This window comes from Folsomia candida, unplaced genomic scaffold, assembly GCF_002217175.1.
Source record: "Folsomia candida strain VU population unplaced genomic scaffold, ASM221717v1 Fcan01_Sc006, whole genome shotgun sequence".
Taxonomy (NCBI): domain Eukaryota; kingdom Metazoa; phylum Arthropoda; class Collembola; order Entomobryomorpha; family Isotomidae; genus Folsomia; species Folsomia candida.
In genome coordinates this window covers 8,325,518-8,344,843 of record NW_019091198.1, presented here as the reverse complement: position 1 = coordinate 8,344,843, position 19,326 = coordinate 8,325,518, and the positions used below count along the sequence as shown (strand labels likewise).

Below are 19,326 nucleotides of genomic sequence, written 5' to 3'. Positions count from 1 at the left end.
TGAATGAGGCGTAAGACTTGGTCGGTCCATTTTTTGAACGGGTTACCGGCGGGTCCACTTTCAGAGAGAATCCATTTAAAGCTGTAAAATCATAAAATGCTGTTCACTATTTAATATTTAACTAATTTATCTTGATTTCATTAGAAACAGAATATTGTTGATTAAATAACCTGCCAACAAATCTATTTCACTCAGTATAAATCAAAAGCTGAATTTTCACTACATTCTAAGATTTAAATCGTTCTTTGTATTAAATAAAATTCAACATGATGATGATGGAGTCGTCAAATCCTGAAGCGGCTCCCGTTCCTGTCCTGTACACGACAGAAGTTGCAGAAATGTTTGATAAGGCGAAAGCTTACCTGGACGTGAAAAGGAACAAAGATGACGAAATCTTTCACCTAACAAAGGACATAACGTATGAATCCAAGCGAATTATTTTCGTGCTGCATCGTTTTTTCATGTAAGACTAAAATTTGTCAGTTAAAAGCCATATCCAGAGTATTGATGTACAAATAATTCCTTAAATTTCAGATATGATGACGCTTGCAGAGATGCGAAACGAAAGTTGAACATGTTGCTGGACAGCGACAGGTATTTTCTTGGACTGGCAAAAGCTTTGGAAGGCGAAGACATGAGTTTGCATTATCGACGTTACACACACTGTAATTGTTGTCTTATCTATCATATTGTAATTTTTATTTTATTTTGTTGTGTCAACATTTGTTTCTTTTACGGTTTAGGTGTACAAGAATGCATCGAAGCAATGATGTTCCTTCATTTTATAGAGCATCGAAAAATTCCAACCTACGAAGATGTAAAATCCTTTCTTGTTTGGGTGATCAAGGATGAAAAGTGCAACACAGACCCCTCTGCTACCGAGAAGGATGCAAATGATGATGATGGAAGCGACAAGCCACAAGAAATAAGTACTACTACTACTAGCAGCAGAACCTTGACCGTACCATTATCCCTCACAGACTACATGCTCGGAATTTGTGATTTTACGGGAGAACTGATGAAAGCTGCAATTCCCACGTTGACCAAACCTAAATGGCATTCGTTCCTTTATCAGGTCTTTGCTCTTGTTCGTGAAATATACGCTCGTAAGTTCACCTGATGCAAATATACATACATATTCATATATTCATAGTATATTATAAAGCATTGTTTCTGTTTACAGAATTTGCTGGGATTTGTGCAGAAAATAGATTATTTCGCAACAAGATGAGCGTGATGAGAGCAAGTGTGATCAAAATTGAGGCAACTGTATATAGATTAAAGATGAAAATTTTAGTTTATGGGAGAATCCCTGATTCAACAGACCTTCAATGCATTGAATATGAGGAAGGCGACTATGGTCGTGGCAGGGTCAATAGGGGTGGAAATATGAAGACCGGCAACGATGATGAGAGAGATCGGGGAGATAGTGGGGTTGAGTAATTAAATAATTCGACTGAATTGTTGCTCAATTGATTTTTGAACCTATTATATATATTTCCAGCGTTTTATATATCACTTTGATATCAATGTTTCTAAAAATAATAAAATATGCACAAAATAGTCAAGATCTCGACTGGTATTTATTGACCATATAATTTGTGGAAATATGAAGATTTGGGAAATGGTAAAGTCTGGAGTAGCTTTCATGCGTCATGGAATACGACGCTCTGACAAGAGTCAGAGCATATGGCCTCGGTCCGTCACGACAATAACGCTCTTTAAACTCATGCTATAAATTTTGTGCACAACTAAAGAATTTTTTTGCTATATAAATACCTCATATTTATTTCTCACGACGTCAAGTTCAAGATATATACTCATTTAAAAATTAACAAATCACATAAATATCACGACAAATACACATAAACTATTAGATTCAGACCGGCTGGCTATCAAATAAAATAAAAACTATTACAACTATCAAACGTTGTAGAACTACTGAAAAGTCGGATACACCCAGTATAACTTGTCCAATTCATTCTGGTCTTCACGGATGTGTTCTTTCACCTGAAAATTAAATTGAAAAATTTTAATCCAAAACTGTCTATGCATTGTTCTGGCATAAAATATTTGTATGGTATAAAAATATTATGTCGTTTTGTTTGCTACCTGTTGGTAGAAGGTGAAGAGGGCGAAATTATTGGAGTCAAATTGAAGAGCAAGTTTGATGTATTTTAAAGCTTCTTCGTATTTCTTCAATTGATAATTTGCTTCTGCATATCTGGAATATTCAAATGAGAAATTATGGTTACTTTAGAGGGCAAGTCACAAAATTTGGAGCATTATATCTTCTGTTATGTAATTATTTTGGATTTCATACGCACTCAATGTACACTTTTCCATTTTGTGGCGACGGCATGTTTGGCATCAAGGCTGCTTTGCAGGCGACAGCGGCTTGAGCAGGTTGGTCAATGCGAAGGTGACAGAGAGCAGTGTTCGAGAGCAGCTTGTACATCAGTTCATGGCGCGCGTCGTCCTGGGCCTTTTCGAATACAGTCGCCTCTTCCAAAAGTTCCAACCCTTTCTCATATCTGTGGAGAAAGAAAGTCAATTTTTAGTACGAGCCTTGAGTTTGCACGGGAAATCTATTAGAAATCTATTGCTAAAATTAAGAAGTGTGAAACTAGTGAGGTATATAAATTTTACATTTCAATAGCTTCAGGATACATGTCCAATTTGACTTTCAAATTCCCAAGTTCTTCCAACTCGACAACAGATTTGTATATTTCTTCATAGCTCTGCTCCACGACCAGTTGTAGATTGTGGAAAACTAGCATATTCAAGGGCTCAATGGAGGCTTTAACCATTTCAATCGCCATCAGAATTCTAGCGTCTGAAACGATCAAATGAATTGAAATATTTATAATACGATATGAGAAGTTAGATTAGAAAAAAATATGATTTGAAAAATGGTGATCCGAAACTTTTGCGACTTACTTGGCGGAATGCTAGGTGGACTTCCTATTTCTCCATAGGCATATTCAGGCTCGAACAGAAATGAAGATATTTCACCCACTCTCATCGTCTTCACAGCGATTTCTACTCCAAGGAGGAGTTCGCCATCGCCTAATTTGTGGCATTTCAAGACGTCTATGTTTCCTGTAGCGTCGATCGGTTCGTCGTTTCCTTCCGCGAAGCTGATGTAGTGCAGCCAAATATAGCCCTCGGGGGGAATGAGGTCAGTCCCAGTCCCTTCCTTCATCATTTGCTTCTTGATTCCTCCGTCCAGCGTTAAATCGTCCATCGTAATCGAGAAATTGTCGAATGAGTCAATGCCAAAGTCCTCAAATTCCATTCCAGCCTTTAGGTCTAAAGTTTGAAGAAGTTCGACATTGGTCGTAGGCCAAGAACTCTCCAAAGTAGATGGAACTGAGAGATCAAATTCACTTGTTCCGAAGACTCCGATGGACAGCATTCGTAGGAATGGTTGATCTTGATCAGAGAATGAACTTGTGTCAGAGAATTCATCCGACGGCGTATTTGAAGATGATGAATAATTAGATAGTGGACTTATTTCGGAAGCTCGAATGGACACCAGTTGGCGAAATGCTTGAGCAGGGGGTAGAATTGGTCCAAACGCTTGCAACATTTCTTGAAATGTTTGATCAGAAAGTGGACTTGTTTCAATAACTCTATTTGATGGTGTTGGCTGGATGAATCTTTTATTGAAGTTGTGATCCATGTTCTTTTACTTTCGAAAAATTTAAATTCTTGCTACTAGTAGATACTTGTAAAATGACAGAAAATTTGGCAATGGCTTTGAAATTCTGAAAATCCTTCTGCATGAAGCGATGGGGGGAGAAGGACCAGAGAGACTTGATCACAGGTCGAGTCGCTGTTGAAGAATGACGAATTTGAAGGGAATTGGTCTAGTCTTCATAGTGTTTGGCAGGCAGCGTCGTTTGGCTCTGATGACGCTTTGCTCCAGGCAGGTCGCGCTGTGAAGGAGAACAATAGGCTCCGCGGCTTGGGAGAAGGGACGCGTCAAAAGGAAAGCGTCATCATAAACCAGCTATTAATAGAAACGAGGAATGACAATTCTCTACAAAGATATGCACTCGCCGATGCATTCATTTTATTAATACTGAATGTTATTTAGTGCTTTAATCTATGATTTACGGAGAGAAATTTTGCTGTATTTTAATTTCTAAAAGTTTATCCTCATTTTTATTTCGAATTTTCAATTTTCTTGAACAATGCTACTTCCAGACCATACAGTCTGGACTATTTAATTACAATTTGGTGAAAAAGTGTACAAACTATATAAAGTTATACGCAACTTTGCTTTCTTTTCTTATGAAATGGAGATTGAATGCAACTTTAGCACGTTGGTACTAGATTTTGTTATGATAATGATTGGTAATGATAATGAAATAAGTAAGAATCAGACCCGATTTTCACATAAAAACATGTGCGGATATTAAACATGGCGAGATTTATTAAAAAAATAATTGCATAGACAATTTGATCACGACTATTTATCACTTTTTTGTAACAAACTATATAGCAGATTTCGATTATTATAATTTGTATAATTGGCATGATATATTGGGACTAATTCCATGTGTACATATAGTATATTTAAAGCACTGGCAACATTTAGCAACAGCAAACAGTTACTTAATCACTCGGGGGTCCGAATAGAGTTCCGGATATCGCTGGAAGATAAGAAAAAATACAAATTGCAATAGTGATAAAAAATCAATCAATCATAGTGTTTAGTAAATTGCATACCTCCAATAATTTGTTCAATTGATCAACGGCCGCATCTTGGAAGATGGACTTAAGGTTCTCATCAATTACGGATTCTGATGATAGCCAATTTACGACGGTCTGATTATCTTCCCACACAGCCATAGCACCTTTGTCCTCCATAAACCAGCGACGCAACATTGCTTCAGCAGGTCCGTATCCTAAAACTGGACGAATTTCTAGTATTTTCGTGATCACCGTATTCTCTAAAAGTCTTCGTCGTAGTCTCCAGTACAGAGTGGTACGAGCGGTACGCCATGGCACGATATCCTAAAAAAAACACATGAAACAAATTAATACAAATCTAACAATTATTATCCAACATTATTATAATGAATTACAACCAACCTGAATCACTCCCTTCTCCAACATGCGTTCAGGTGTATCATGCAAGTCCGCAAATCCTATAGCAATCTGTTGGTAAATTGGGCGTAGGAATTGTTCATGCTCATGCACTTTTTTCTCCAATGCAGATCTTTCTTCTGGTTTGTCAGTTGCTGCGATTTTGGCCTTAAGGTCGATAAGGTGAGGCTCCAATCTGACATTAGATAACAAAATTATTGAGTAAGTACACATATGTATGTATGCTACAAAACTCGTAGCTTTACAAATTAAAGGAAATCTCACCTGTGCATAACTTTGGTCAAGTCTTTCATCCTAAATTTAATTTCTACGACTCCTTCAGGTTCTAAAATTCCACCCCGAGCATCGGTGTCGGCATACATTTCCATCTGGCGTTGGTTTATTGTGGGGTCGATGACGACCCATGCTCCTCCACGAAGTTCACCAAATGGAGGAATGTAAACTAAGATTGGTTGGCTGTAATCTTGAAGATGGTCAACAATGTAAGAACCAAACTTTAGGATTTGCTCGTACATATCTGAAACAAATAACAAATAATGATTTTATGCATTGAAAGATATAATTGATATTAATTAGTGATTCATTCGATTAAATTACCTTTCATTCCACCAGAAAATCCTCTCCAATTGGCAAATATCATTAGTGGGAGTTCTTCATTGCCAAAATCTTTGATGGCTTGAGCAGTTTTATACGCCGAGTCTGGGAACCACACCTGCCCAGCTTGTGACACGGTCTAAAATCCGATTTATAAAATTACATTGTACGAAATTTACAATGTGTGTTTAACGTAATAAGTTTAAAAATGTCTGGACTGCTCACCCTGGCTTCAGAGTCCAAATTAGCAGGATCTGCAGGAAGGTTAAGTTCTACTGTTCTTGTTTCAACCACAATAACTCCGACAGGAATTCCTCCAAGTCGAGCCCTTCCAGTCACCACGGTCTGGCCCCACGGTTTAAGAATTTCTTCGAAAGTTCCATAATCGAAAAATCCAGTTTCCCATTCGTTTGGATTTGCTAAGATTTGAAAAAAAAATTAAGGTGAGAAAAAGAAATAATCGCATAAATGGGTATTCAAAAAATTACGAAGGTTTTGACATACTTGGACTTGGTCGCCCAGTCAGCATCCATCTCGGATCGTATGCAGCCTTAGTAGGGTAGAAACCAATTTCTCGGTTTATTGAGTCCACTGGCGTCATGATTGGCAAAGGACCTCCTTTGTGTGCGGGAATGTAAGACAACCACTGTAAAAGGGAAAAAATTGAATAAATACAGGGAAAACAATTTCTAAAGTGTGTAATAATGCTGTACATATAATTTTACGAGTATGCATGTCTGATCTACGTCTTGCGGATAAATTTGATTCTCACCTTGAGCATTGTGTAAATCCCTTCCATGTCATGCCGATCCGTTTTGTGAGACACTCCATTGTTGTACATGATTTGAATGCCACCAAGTTGATTGTTGGATGTGTAGACTTCTCTTCCGAGCAATTTATTCAAAGCACCATATCCGGTCAAAATGAGATGCGAATTTTCAATTTGTACCACTCGTTGGCCCAACCGGGCTAGATATGCTCCAATTCCAATAGCTCGACAAGTGACCATGGTCATTGTGACAATTTCCTTGTACGCTCGTGAAGTTTCACTCGCAATTGTTCCAGCATATCGCAAGTTCTCGACACCGATGCCATCTTCCACGCCAACAATAGTGGTCACTTTATAGCGAGACTCTCCTTCGTCCTCAATGTGTTGGACGCGAACCGAGTTGAGGTTGACGACTTTGGAGTAATCTTCTGGGGTCAGGTACACATAACGATAACCTTTTTCTCGATCAGCTTCATCCTCCCAGGCCACTCGGAACAATGGTTTGATTTCCTCAGCCAACCCGATACGTGCTCCACTGTTGGCAGCGATGTAAATCCTTGGAATTTTAAGGTGTCTCGCCAGTTCGGAAGCCTTTTGAAATAGAATGTCTTCTGGGACGCTGAATGATCCGATAAAATGAGTAATATCGTTAGAAATGATGATGATTTCTCTGCCTCCGGGGAATTCTGGAGTGAAAAGCTTCATTCGCCATGCCACCATTCCCACATCGTTTTCTCCCTCCGTCCTGTTCTGCTCCACGAGATTGCCCTGACTGTCTAGTACCAATTCGATGTATTGCAACATTTGAGCCGGAGTTTCGACTTGTTCATGAGAATCAGAATATTCCTTCCAGATACGTTCCAACACTTGTCTGAACATGTCGGGAAAGTCATAGACGTAAGTTGTGCCATTGCTTTGAGCTTGGAACCTCTTTTGTTGCAGGTAGTTCTTGGTTTTGTAGGGTGTTGAGACGGGGTACATGTGAAGTGGGCCATGTTTGGATCCGAAAGATTCAAACTTGATGAGTCCGGAGGATGGATCATTGATTTCCTTGTAGAGATGGATGTTGAGGTAATAGCCACTTTCATTCGCGAGGCATAAACGGATCGGGATAATTTTACTGTTTGGAGTTTGTCGGATGATCATTTTTAGTTCGGCTTGAAGAACTCTCAATTTCCAAAGCCTGGGTCCATACCGCATCACCATATTCCGAACACTCTCCTCAATCTTGCCAGGATCCATGATAACGGTTGGGACAAAGTTAAGGAAGATGTGGTTGCAGTCAGTTTTTGTGCTGTTGGGATGAGAAAATGCAATTTCGAGCTCATCCATAGCTTCCAAAAGGAGACGCTCCCCTTCATTTTGCAGATATTCGAATGAGGCTTCCTTCGTAATGAGATCAGAGTGACGAATGATGGAACGGACGAAAAACCGGTAATCTGTCACTTCCTGGCCCTTGGGTACCTTGCCCTTCCCAAGATACAAATGCATCTTCTGATTCGAAGTTGGGAGTGCTTCCAAGTCATACATTCGCATGCGATTGATCTCCAACTGGAATGCGAGAGCGGGTTCTAAATGACGATAGATACGATCCTCCACGAAGTTATCTCTCGACTGCAAAAAAAAATAGTCACCAAATTAATTTAGTATAAATATAACATTGTCCTCTTCAATCCTATTTATTTTTCGACTCCTTTGTCCCCAATACATATCCACGTTTTATTTATTTAACTTACCCTGTACGTAAAATATTTTGGAAATTGGCGTCGGCTCAAGACAATCACCGTCACTCTTCGAATTCCTCGCTCCAAAAGTGTGTCGCGATTCTTAATGACAAATTCTCCAAATCTATCGCTTAAAATGTTGTCGTCAACTTCAGATTCTAACTTGAGGGCGACGTTCAGAATATGGATGGGTTCGCTTGGTTTAAGGTCGTAGTCGCTAATGTTGATTCCCATATCGCTAAAACTGGAACTAATAGAGCATGAAATTCCTCCCTTTGACACTTCGTCGTCTCCACCACCGGTGGGAGAGTCGGGTCTAGAGTCACTCAGGAAAAGGTCCATGAGGTCATCAAAATAATTTTCGAATTCATCCATCTTAGTAAAAGCGATCATGATTCCTGTTCTCTGACAGTCGTCCAATTGGAGTGGAATTTCTCCGAGTTGCATCTCGTCCAAGGAGGGCACATGAGCCAGGAGTTGGGAGCTAGCCTTGTTGTGGGGCATTCGGTTGGGGTGGGAAGAGGGGAGGAGGAATTGAAACTGGACGATGCACATGCTCGACGGGAGTTCCTTGTGTTGAAGACACGTCAGTTCGTAAGAGGTGTAGGCTCTAAAAGACATAATTTTAGGATAGTAAAATATTTACTTATAAATATTCCAAGAAATTTTTTTAGTGAAATTTAACAAGGTTCAATTTTTGTATTGAAATTACCTTCGAACATAAACCTCTAGAGCAGCCATTCTCACGGCTTGGTTGGGATGATAGAAAAAATCGTGGAGCACGTCGAAAATGGAGGTTTCCGACATGATGAGTTTTTGTAGATTTTCCGGGTGAAAGTCGTGTCCGTACATGTCTATAGCGGAGAGGAAGATGGACTCCATTTGGTTGTGTCGTAACTCGTACGCAGGTTGGTGAGCCGCGATGAGGACTTGTCTTGCTCGAAGTGCCACGCGAGAATTCTCAGAACGGTTGAGTGTCGTCAGTTCATTCAAAATAGGGGCGAGTTCATCAGTGAGTCCAGCTTCATTGCTCCAGACATGATCCACCAAAACGGTGACCAAGGCATTTTTCTTGGCAACTTGGTAGTGTGAAAATATGGCTGAGGTGACGGAGGCCATGTCGTCCTTATGTCTTTCCCTCAGGGCGGATACACACTTGTCGTAATGTCCGTGTTGGAATTGTGTCTCGACAGCTAAGTAATTGCGCAAAAGTTCTTGCACGGCAGACTTCATTCGTCCACGGATCCCGTTCCGGTATCGTTGAACGAGTTGGACGATTCCTTGCGTGGTCATGAAGAAGACGTCACGATCCGCCCGCTTTTGCAAGGTAGCCGCATGACTATCAATAACGCTGGCGATTTGCTGGCTGGGGAATTGAGCAAGGACAGACGTAATATTACTGGCATAGAGCATCATAAGTTTTCGTATTTTCTTCTCCACCAGTTGTGGAATCCGGCCAGAAATTGATGAAATGACTTCTTGCAACTCTAGCAGGGGAAGGTTGGGATCTCGAAGAGCTTTCATAAATTGTTCAATTACTTCCTTCGACTTGATGGCAAAGTGTGGATCAGGAAGACAATACCCGGCGAGAATGTGTTCCAAACTAGATTTGCATGATTGATAAACTTGGTTGAGTTTGTCTCCAGCGTAGACGACGGTGTCTTCGCTGATGGAAAACTTGCCAGTAAAGGTTTGAGCAGTTGTGACTTTTGAAGCGTCATCAAGTTCTAGGCGAGCAATTAAGGCACCACCATCGAGAACAGCACCGGGTCGTTTACAGTATTGGATACATCCAGACTCAGAGCAGGTCAATGTCATCACCATTTTCATGACTTCAATTTCAGCAAATGCCTGTCCTGCATAGACGTGACCACCATCTTCAACCAGATATCCTAACAGTTTACCAGCGGATGGAGATCTCAATAGTGTTGGATCGTTCTCTTTCTCAAAGATGCAAGTTTGATTCCCAATCACGACCCGGTACCGATCCACCTCTTCTTTCATGAAGGTGTTGTAACTCTGGGTGTCCACTGAAATGAGAAGACCTCCGTCCGACATGCGGTGAACATCCACTTCCTTGTAAGAGTCATTCATAACCAAGAAATACTGATTGGGTCCGCTTTTACAGGCTTCGATCTTGTACTTTACTCCTTCGTTGATTAGTTCCACACTCACAATGTTCTTCAAGGTGTTGGCCGGAAGGATCTGACCTCGTTCCAGCGAGGATTGGAAATTTTGAAAAGCATTCACAATGGCTAGATCCGCAACATGAAGGGCTGAAAACCGAAACATTCTAATATTATTCTTGTACAAATGTGGGAATGTGGAATTAATGATATGCAGGTGGGAACTTAAAATACAATAGAAAAACAAAACCTCTGATGTCATGGTCATACAATTATTACTCACCTCCACAAATCACGCCCAACATGATATCGGGTTTATCCGCTTGAACTCTTTCCGCAATTAGGGCGTCCAGCCAGCTCGTGTCGATCGTATTTTCTTGGAATGCTCTCGTCTCAAGGAGGGTGATCAAGTACTCGACCGTGGTTCTGAAGTCGCCTCGGATTGAGAGTTCCTTTAGAGCAATCACCAAATTCTCTCTTGCCTGCTCTCTATCCTCTCCCCAAGAGAAGCAATGACCAAACTGGGAGTCTGCAAACTCATGGAGTCCACCAGACGCTGCCACGCTGAAATATCCCCACACATTTTTGGACGATCGGAAAGTCAGTTCTTGAAGAGTCCCTCCACTAGGTTTGAAACCCTCGTCTGGATTTTCACTTGTGATTCGAGCAGCAATGACATGTCCCCATGGTTGAGGTTTACGCTTCGGGTTTTCAAAGTCGATAGCACTATCTCCCCAAGGATTCTCGCCATACAACATTCGGATACATTTGATTCGATTTAGAGGAATTCCCATCGCGATTTGAAGTTGACACGCAGGAAGGTTGACATCAGCTACCATTTCTGTGCAGGGATGTTCCACTTGGAGACGTGGGTTCAACTCGAGGAAGAAAAAGTTGCCATCGTTGTCGTACAAGTACTCGACCGTCCCTGCACTTACGTAACCAACCATCTTCGCCAATCGTACGGCAGCCTTTTCCATCTCTTCAAACACCTCCGGTTGTGCAATGACAGCAGGGGCTTCTTCAATAATTTTTTGATGACGCCTCTGGATTGAGCAATCTCTTCCAAAGAGGGAAATGGCATTTCCGTACTGATCAGCCAAAAGCTGCACTTCTAAATGACGAGCACACTTGGCAAGTTTCATGATGAAAATGGGGGACCCTGGAATTTCGGCTTGAACCTGTCTAAACAAACTGGTAAAGTCGTCTCCGGCGTCCGCTTTTCTGATTCCTTTTCCACCACCACCTTCACTGGCCTTGATCATGACTGGGAATCCAATTTTTTGTGCACAGATGAATCCTTCCTCCGCAGTTTCGACGCATCCCTTTTTAAACAACTCGTTGGAAATCTTGATTCTCTTGTCCTTCCCAACTGAAGTCGCAATAAGACCATCTCCCGACCATGGCAGGGTGGGTACTTTCGCCGTTTGTGCGACGATACTTGAAGCAATCTTGTCCCCAAGGGCCCACATAGCTTTCTCTGTAAAGAAACCACAAATTCCAATTTGTTAACCTCTTGTGGACTGGTGCTACCACATAAAATGCTCTCCTTAATTACCTGGTGGTCCGATGAAAGCAATATTGTTTTTTAACAAGAGTTCGGGAAGTTTGGGATTTTCTGAAGCGTGTCCCCATCCAGCCCAAACTGCCTGAACTTGCATTTTTTTCGCTATGTCGACAATCAGCTCTACATTTGCATAATTGTTGTTGTTCGTTCCTCCCGGGACAGGTACATAGTGATCTGCCATCTTCACGTATTCTGCATTGGCTTTCAAATCCTCGGGCGTGACCATCACCACGAATCGAATGGCACGGTCGTTGCGGAAAACTTCGTATGCCCAGCGACGGATTGATCGCATACATTTGACGGCAGCAATTCCATTATTGGCAATAAGAACCTACACATAACATAACCGAGACAATAAGTATGCAGCACAAATCATTATAAATTACATACTCTATTAATCCTACGTACATGATATGATTACTTATTAAAAACTCACCCTATTAATATTCCTCGTGCCCCCAAGTTTCTTTACCAGCTCTTCAGTCGAGGCCACAGTCATTCCTGGCCCATCAACGAGTCGTCCATCTTTGTTCAGCATTGTGCCGTACGACATGCTCGGCCTGTATGGAAATGATTTCCTTGATTGTATTACTTACATCAACACCTCTCTTTCATCAAGCGGAGCCAACAAATTGTAAAACATCCGCATAATATCAATGCATACGTAGTAGTAGTAACATAAATCCCCCCTTATTTAACTTTCCTCTACCACATATTCCTACAAGCTAAGAGAGAAAGCTACCAAGAAGAAGAGAAAGAAAAGTGAAAAGCAAATGTCCAACCTTTCCGGAAGTGGGTACGTGCGTGGTGGTGTTGCTCCCTTAACTCGCCCCCTTTTTCCTGTCCAAATATCTCTCCTGGGAGTCTCACCACTTCACTGCTAGTGGACTGCAAAAAGTAAAGCAGAGAGCAAAATAGAGAAGCAGTTGGATAACAGCAATTAAATTAAGGCATAAAAATAAATAAATAAATAATACGGGTGAAAAATAATGGGGTTGGTGATAGGAGGGACAAAGTACATATAAATAAATAAATAAATAATTAAATACGAAGTATTAACCAGTATCATGTTTCGAATCTAGTTTATGTGCACGTCGTCATCACGCTATTCGCATAATGAAATGTCTTTTGTAAAAAGTTCCCGTCTCAACCGAGCAACAAAACCCGAGTTCTGTTGCTGATATGTAAAATCTGAGAAGGTGTCAAATGCAACCACGACTTTGACTTGTGGTCAATGATTCCGAACTATCTAAAAAGCAGGCTGGGTTTTGTGCAGGATAATGAATAATGGAAAACATAATAACCTTCCCAATGATCCCGTGTCCCCTTCGTGCACCATGTTGTGAAAGGTATTGAAACTTATGCTAAATTGTTATCATCACCTCCTAAAGTGATTTTGAAACTATTTGTGGCGTGTTGGTTGGTGGTGTGTGTGGGTGCAGCAGAAAAATTAAGTCCACCTTTGACATGAACTAATTCGCTATAACTAGATCGCTAATTGCCGATAATGTGCATTTAAACATGCAACTAGAACCACATGATGGTGATGACCCTCACCACGTGAAAACTTATCATACGTAATCATTAATAAGATAAGTCACTCTCATCAAATTATTATCAATTAAAGTCCAACAACACAATAGCTCTCACCTATCTCTCCTTTCCCCAGTGCCGTCAAATCACAGGAATTATTACACTAAAATTTATGGACATGTTTAAAACTAGAGAGAAATCTTGTTACGGTAAAAACACTAACAATTTTACTATTTTGACTAAAAATTTATTTAACACTTGTTTCCAATTATAGTAATTATTAATTAATCTAATAATCAGTCGGACATGGTAAAAGAATAAGATCAGTCGGTAGGAGTCAAAAGAGTCGAGTGCGAAGGGAAATGGACCGACCGGCTGTGCGACCGAATTATTAATATTATTGTCATGGAGAGGTCGTGCGAATTTTGGTAAGTTATCATTTTTTTGCTAAAATTCTTAATCAAATTATACCACCACCAGGTGTCAGGCGGACTTTTAAATAATAACAATGACATAATAGGTATGTGTATCTTCAAAATGTCAATATTCAATACACGCTTTTGCATAAGTTTGCCAATTTTCTGACGTGTCTCTCTCTCTAGTTGAATCTAGATTTTTGGCCTCGGTTTTTATTTTCACAAAATGAATTAAGCATTTTTATGGTTCGAATTGCACAGACCTATACAGAAATTATCTTAAATGTCATCGTCTCGCAATAATAATGGGGTCAGATATATTTTTTGTCTCAAGAATTTGCACTGGCGACCTTCCTGTATCCAAGCTGCTCTTACTATTAGCAAAGTGGTGCAATAGCAAATCAATTTTATTAATTCCCTCTTATCTATCAACCAACTTGGTCATAGCTGCTCCTTCTTATCTCGTCAATTCATATAATTTTCGTCGTCGTCAACGAGTGAAATCATATTTGCCAAAAGTCATGGCCAAATCTTTGCAGATTAAGTAACAAGTAAAAGCGTGGTGGTTATTGCTTCATTCTGTTACGTAGTGGATGACGGAACAGCTTCTCGGTTAAGCTAGTTTTACTCGATATTTATCTAACCAATAGTACTGGACAAGGACGAGCTTCTGTCAACTATTTATACTTAACTGAGCGTCACTCGTTAGCAACATCTTTCACTAAATATGAGATGACATTTCTCCTCTAGCAACAAAAAATCAAGTAACAAAACGTACATCGTGTGATGGATGACACTAAGCCAAATAATAATAAGTAAAGTAATGCATGGAAGGAAATTGCTACCCTGTCAAACATTATTATTTTGGTGGAGGCAAAAATCTCAAAGAGTGTGAGAGGAGGTGGTTGTGGTGTGTGAGATTTCACACGCCAAGTATTCGCAACCTGCCTCGTGCCATCGGTCAAATTATTATTAACTCGACATTATTATTATGCAAAACTAATGCCGGCTTCACGTGGCGTGGTGCATGTTAACGAGGATTTGTTTGTTAAAGAGTGTCGCGTTATCTACGATGAAACACTCAGTCTTTTATAAACAGATGGTTTTTAGTAGAAAGTGTGATAAGCAGAGAGCAGAATAATTATCATCATATGTAGCTACATACGTAATAGTGAAGGAAATAATAACTAATACAGAGAGATTTCAAGTCTAATGTAAATGTGAAAAATGGTGAAAAATATTTCCGTTTTCAGACTAAAAAATATGGTGAGAACTGAAAATTTATTTGTTTTTAATATGGGAAAATGGGAACCCAAGCATGCATTTAATAGCACAATTACCCGTCATAATATGTACATATAATCCCCAAAAAGGCTAAAGAATTTCCCGCATCATATGCGTACAGCAAGTTTTCATACCAGCTCCGAAATAATCCATTGCTTTAATTATGGGAGAAGTATTAACTGAATTATTGCTACTCAGGTGTACAAAAGTTAATCGTCTCAACGGTGATGACGTAGACGAGAGGGGTTATTACTATTTATTATGGATAAACTGCATTCCCCAAAAGGATGAAGAAGCATATGAGCGGATGTACATATGTAGTATGAAATAATGATCTTGTAAGCGGTGGTGATAAATGCATAGTCTCCAATAGGTAATTTTGTACCTGAGCCTCCTCCGACGATCGGTAAACCCGGCAGGTTCCATGTTGTGTTTGCCTCCAGTGGATCCCCCTCCGTCCATCAAATTGAAGGAACCACCGAATTTGTCGTGGGGGACGTCGGCCTTGTCGGACGATTCCTCGACCAAACTTAGGCTGTCGTCCTCATCCCCTACGATGAAGCTCACTCGATCTTCTCCTTCCACCTCACCTGAAATAATTTTACAAATTCAGTCAATTTGTAACTTATGGGGTTATGTATTTAGGAAATAACAACATAATATGTAAATATGTATAATATTTAACTATTTTTCATTAATTTAGCCTTGAAACAAGGCGAGTAAGTTTGTTAATTTAGTAAATAAACGTATGTCCATTAATAGTCCGGAGAGTCAAGAAATACGACCTTGTTACGTGATGAAAGCATGTGTTAAGATATTTACGTGTAACTACCTGGCTGTTCATTATTGTTAATTTGTTCTACACCGGCCATTTCACTTTCTTCGTTTGTTTTCACTTTGTTAAGCCACCTAGATAAAAGTGAGTACATGTTACGACTGACTACAACTGGAAATTGGTAGCGGAACCCGTCACACGGACCAACTTAAGTAGATCCCCAAAGTTCCGACAAAAAACCCCACAAGTAGAAGAAGCACAAGCATGGAGTCTGTACCTCAAGAAGAATTGCCACTTTTACTCCATGCACCACCAGCACCACATAAACTATTCACCACTTTTTTCCTTACGTACAACCACTGACGACTCTTAACAACCAACTGACTGAAAACTTTTGATTAAACGCCGTTAAAAAGAACTTAAATAATTCAACCGGGGATTCGTTTAACCGACTGACCATGATCTTGAATCAATCCCATGGATGCATGCATATATGAGTGTACATAAGTGTGATGCTGCTTATGCCAGCTATTATGCTGCTATACATGTTGGTGGCTTTAAGTCTGGTTGTTTTATTCGTGGATGAATATGAATCCTCCTCAACAACCTGTTTTCATATCCTTACGTACTTACCTAACTTACTGGTGCTGCTGTCCATGATAGTGCTGGTACACCCACCACACCACCCGATGCATGGTAATATCATGATCCACTCAAATAATCGCCAAGTAAATATCTTCAGCATCCAACATGCTGCTCTTACGTGAAAAGGTCGACCTCGCTTACTTTCCATCGTGCCATGCGAGGCTCAATTAACTTGGCTTTTTGATTTGCTGCAGCCAAGTCAGGCCATGTAACTTCTTTTGGCGTAGAAGTCGGGGTGCCCATTCTTATTGTAAAGTTATGCGTGCGAGGATGAGTTTGATAAATTTAGTGAGTTTCTTTTAATGCAGCCTTCCTATGGCTTCCTCTTAATCATAGGAATCCTTTCTTTCGCCAGGTTGCAAAAAAATGTCCAAACTCCTGCTACGAGAAGAAGATGATTCCTCCAGCACGCCATTTTTCGTTGCAGCTGCGGCGTTACCTATGTACCAGTAGCCGAGTACCATGAAGAAGATGAAGAAGGAAGATGTGCCCAGTCATCAAGGAAAATTCGCTTCTACGTGATTCCCCTACGAACACTATATTCTCGTAGAATTGACTCGATTAACTTGGGTAATTCCAATCAAGCTAAAGTGAGATGGCTAATAATGAATAAGGATTTGAGAAATAATATCTTTGCGAAATATTTTATAGCAAAATATCCGTGACAAGTTAATATGTAAGTTGCATTGCTTGTCCACATGCTTTCATGATCCTGGCAAATTGAAGTGGCCTATATATAGTTCCAACATGCTTATATACATATATGCATACATACATATATACATACGTACATACGTAATAAGCATTATCCAACCACCAACCTTACACTGCCTGCATGTTATGTAATCGATGGATGATTTCATTGCAAGTATAATTGAGATAATCTGCTACTTATGATTATGTATTTATGTGTGTGTGTGTGTGCAATTGTGACAAGTGCAAGATGATTTACACGTGTTAGAAGCTTTAAAGGAGATGCAAGGTGTGAGCATAAGGCAGATAATTTTAAATAGTTTTTTTTTCATGCTGAGCCAGCATATGTACATACAATTGACTGGCAACAATGCCAATGATACTTTATATGCTAAAAGAGCTGTGCAACTTTGTCACACTCAGCATCAGGTCCTCACTGAAGAGATTTGATCTTGCAATTAGTGTGTGGACAATCTAATGTACATATTTTGAGTAAATTCGTACCAGACCCACTTCATAAATTCATAGTATATAAAACTAAATAATTTGTCAGTGAATAATTCGGTACAATGTCCTCCTGGAAAAATTGGAACGGTTTTTCGTGTAATTTAAGTCCTTGTGTCACTCATAGAAAAAGTGCAATATTTATAAATACGTAACAAAATTGTCTTGGTTATGTCCATGCGTGTTATTGCGTAGACACAACAATTTATTTAAATTTTCCCAGCGTTCCATTTACTAAATACTTTTATGTTGTGGTAATTCGATTCCGGAATTTATAGGCCATTGTTTCACGGTGTCAATTAATGTGTCTTTTCCCACGGTTATTCACGAGAGTCATAACATAAATGGTACATACTCAAGTTCCACATCAATCAATTATGGGCTCCATTCGTGTCTTAAGATTTGTACCAAATTTACCGTAAACAAGTCTCTTGCAATATATTTTTAAGATATATTTGTCTTCTCATTTTGGTCCGTACTTCTTTTATAATAATTATTCTTAAGGAATCCATAAATTTAACCTAGTGACATATGTATCAACATATTGACTTACCTTATTAAACTAATGCCGCTATCAGGAATTTGACAGCATTGTCACAAGAGAAATATTATTATTGCCTTATATGCGAACTTAATTCGTAGCTTAATTATTTTTCCAAGACGAAATGGTTGAAATTTAACAACTTGCTTTATGCACCTCTTAAAATTATTTGAACTTGGTTTGGATTTCAAAGGTTAAACAGCATACTTGTCACATTCAATTAAAGGCACTTAGCACCGAAAGTGAAATTTAATTTGAACTGAAATACAGTTTGTAACACACATTCATGTAAAAGTAGAATCTTTATTAAAGTGTACTGTCCGTCGTTCACTGCATGATCTACACCTTTTGACTTACAGAGCATTCTCACAACTAAATGGTAGAATATTTCTATGATTTCCTTACTCGTAATAAGGGATAAACAAGTAAAAGGTTAGGAAAGGAGTAGTCGCAGTAGTTTTGTATTGTATTGCAGTAACGATTTTTGTATTTCGACATCACAGCTCTCAAAGAAGTTATGTTATACACATAACATTCATACATTTCTTTATTAAGAGAGACAGATTTCACCTGATATGTGCTCTTAAAACTAGCGCTGGGGCTAGTAAAACAACTTTTTCATGCATCGTATAACGTATTGTTCCCATACTTTTGCTTGTGACCATCATGCATGATTAGGGAATATCGTCATATTTTACTATGTAGTTGCTATGTTCACGTCGTTGTACTTTGTGGGGTCGTCTCTAATAGGATTACTCGTTAAACGTACGGTAGAGGAAGGGCATTAAAGGTTAATTGCTGGGATACAAGGAAGAATTCAGTTGTGAGTGTCAAGGGACAATTTTCCGTCAAATTGTAGTAACCGAGACATTTCTGAAATGTTGGAATAGTTCATGTTGACCCCAAGGGCTCTTATTGCTGCCGTGAATGATCAAGTGTTTGAAATGATTTGCGGAATTGTGTGGAAATCAGTGGAAATATACGCATAAATATGTGCATATTTCCCAATTTGTTAATAAGAATCTGCAACATGACAA

At 39.5% G+C, this 19,326-nt stretch overlaps 3 protein-coding genes and 2 long non-coding RNA genes across 10 annotated transcripts; 3 read left to right on the top strand and 2 right to left on the bottom strand.

The window, feature by feature from the left end:
• Positions 1-53: 53 nt before the first annotated feature.
• Positions 54-1,568, top strand: LOC110851217 (translin-associated protein X). The gene is made up of 4 exons (XM_022098906.2): positions 54-463; positions 535-665; positions 744-1,106; positions 1,184-1,568. Exons 1-4 carry the CDS (start codon positions 267-269, stop codon positions 1,441-1,443), a joined length of 951 nt encoding a protein of 316 aa, XP_021954598.1. The 5' UTR covers positions 54-266; the 3' UTR covers positions 1,444-1,568.
• Positions 1,569-1,806: 238 nt separating this feature from the next.
• On the bottom strand, positions 1,807-3,834 carry LOC118436058 (inactive peptidyl-prolyl cis-trans isomerase FKBP6-like). Its single transcript, XM_035853102.1, has 5 exons — positions 2,941-3,834; positions 2,650-2,836; positions 2,328-2,534; positions 2,113-2,224; positions 1,807-2,010 (listed from the first exon to the last, which is right to left on the bottom strand). The coding sequence occupies exons 1-5, from the start codon at positions 3,683-3,685 to the stop codon at positions 1,939-1,941; spliced, it is 1,323 nt and encodes a 440-aa protein (XP_035708995.1). The 5' UTR covers positions 3,686-3,834; the 3' UTR covers positions 1,807-1,938.
• Positions 3,835-4,397: 563 nt separating this feature from the next.
• LOC110850598 (acetyl-CoA carboxylase) lies at positions 4,398-18,778 on the bottom strand. Of its 3 annotated transcripts, none has more exons than XM_022098031.2 (16): positions 16,111-16,326; positions 15,964-16,040; positions 15,517-15,721; positions 12,335-12,458; positions 11,890-12,229; positions 10,615-11,811; positions 8,918-10,481; positions 8,218-8,815; positions 6,485-8,095; positions 6,217-6,358; positions 5,938-6,131; positions 5,716-5,851; positions 5,383-5,635; positions 5,104-5,293; positions 4,738-5,025; positions 4,398-4,661 (listed from the first exon to the last, which is right to left on the bottom strand). In XM_022098031.2, exons 1-16 carry the CDS (start codon positions 16,170-16,172, stop codon positions 4,620-4,622), a joined length of 7,023 nt encoding a protein of 2,340 aa, XP_021953723.1. In that variant the 5' UTR covers positions 16,173-16,326; the 3' UTR covers positions 4,398-4,619. The 3 variants fall into 3 exon arrangements, with proteins under 3 accessions (XP_021953723.1, XP_021953724.1, XP_021953725.1); XM_022098032.2 differs by having other exon boundaries at positions 16,184-16,326; XM_022098033.2 differs by lacking the exons at positions 15,964-16,040; positions 16,111-16,326 and adding an exon at positions 18,302-18,778.
• On the top strand, positions 13,460-15,913 carry LOC118435988. 4 transcript variants are annotated; one of them, XR_004835101.1, is made up of 3 exons: positions 13,460-13,640; positions 13,732-13,859; positions 15,330-15,913. It is a non-coding gene; the product is annotated as an uncharacterized LOC118435988 (long non-coding RNA). The 4 variants fall into 4 exon arrangements; XR_004835100.1 differs by having other exon boundaries at positions 13,706-13,859; XR_004835102.1 differs by lacking the exon at positions 13,460-13,640 and having other exon boundaries at positions 13,647-13,859; positions 15,505-15,913.
• LOC118435989 lies at positions 16,331-17,179 on the top strand. Its single transcript, XR_004835103.1, has 2 exons — positions 16,331-16,839; positions 16,907-17,179. It is a non-coding gene; the product is annotated as an uncharacterized LOC118435989 (long non-coding RNA).
• Positions 18,779-19,326: the final 548 nt, after the last annotated feature.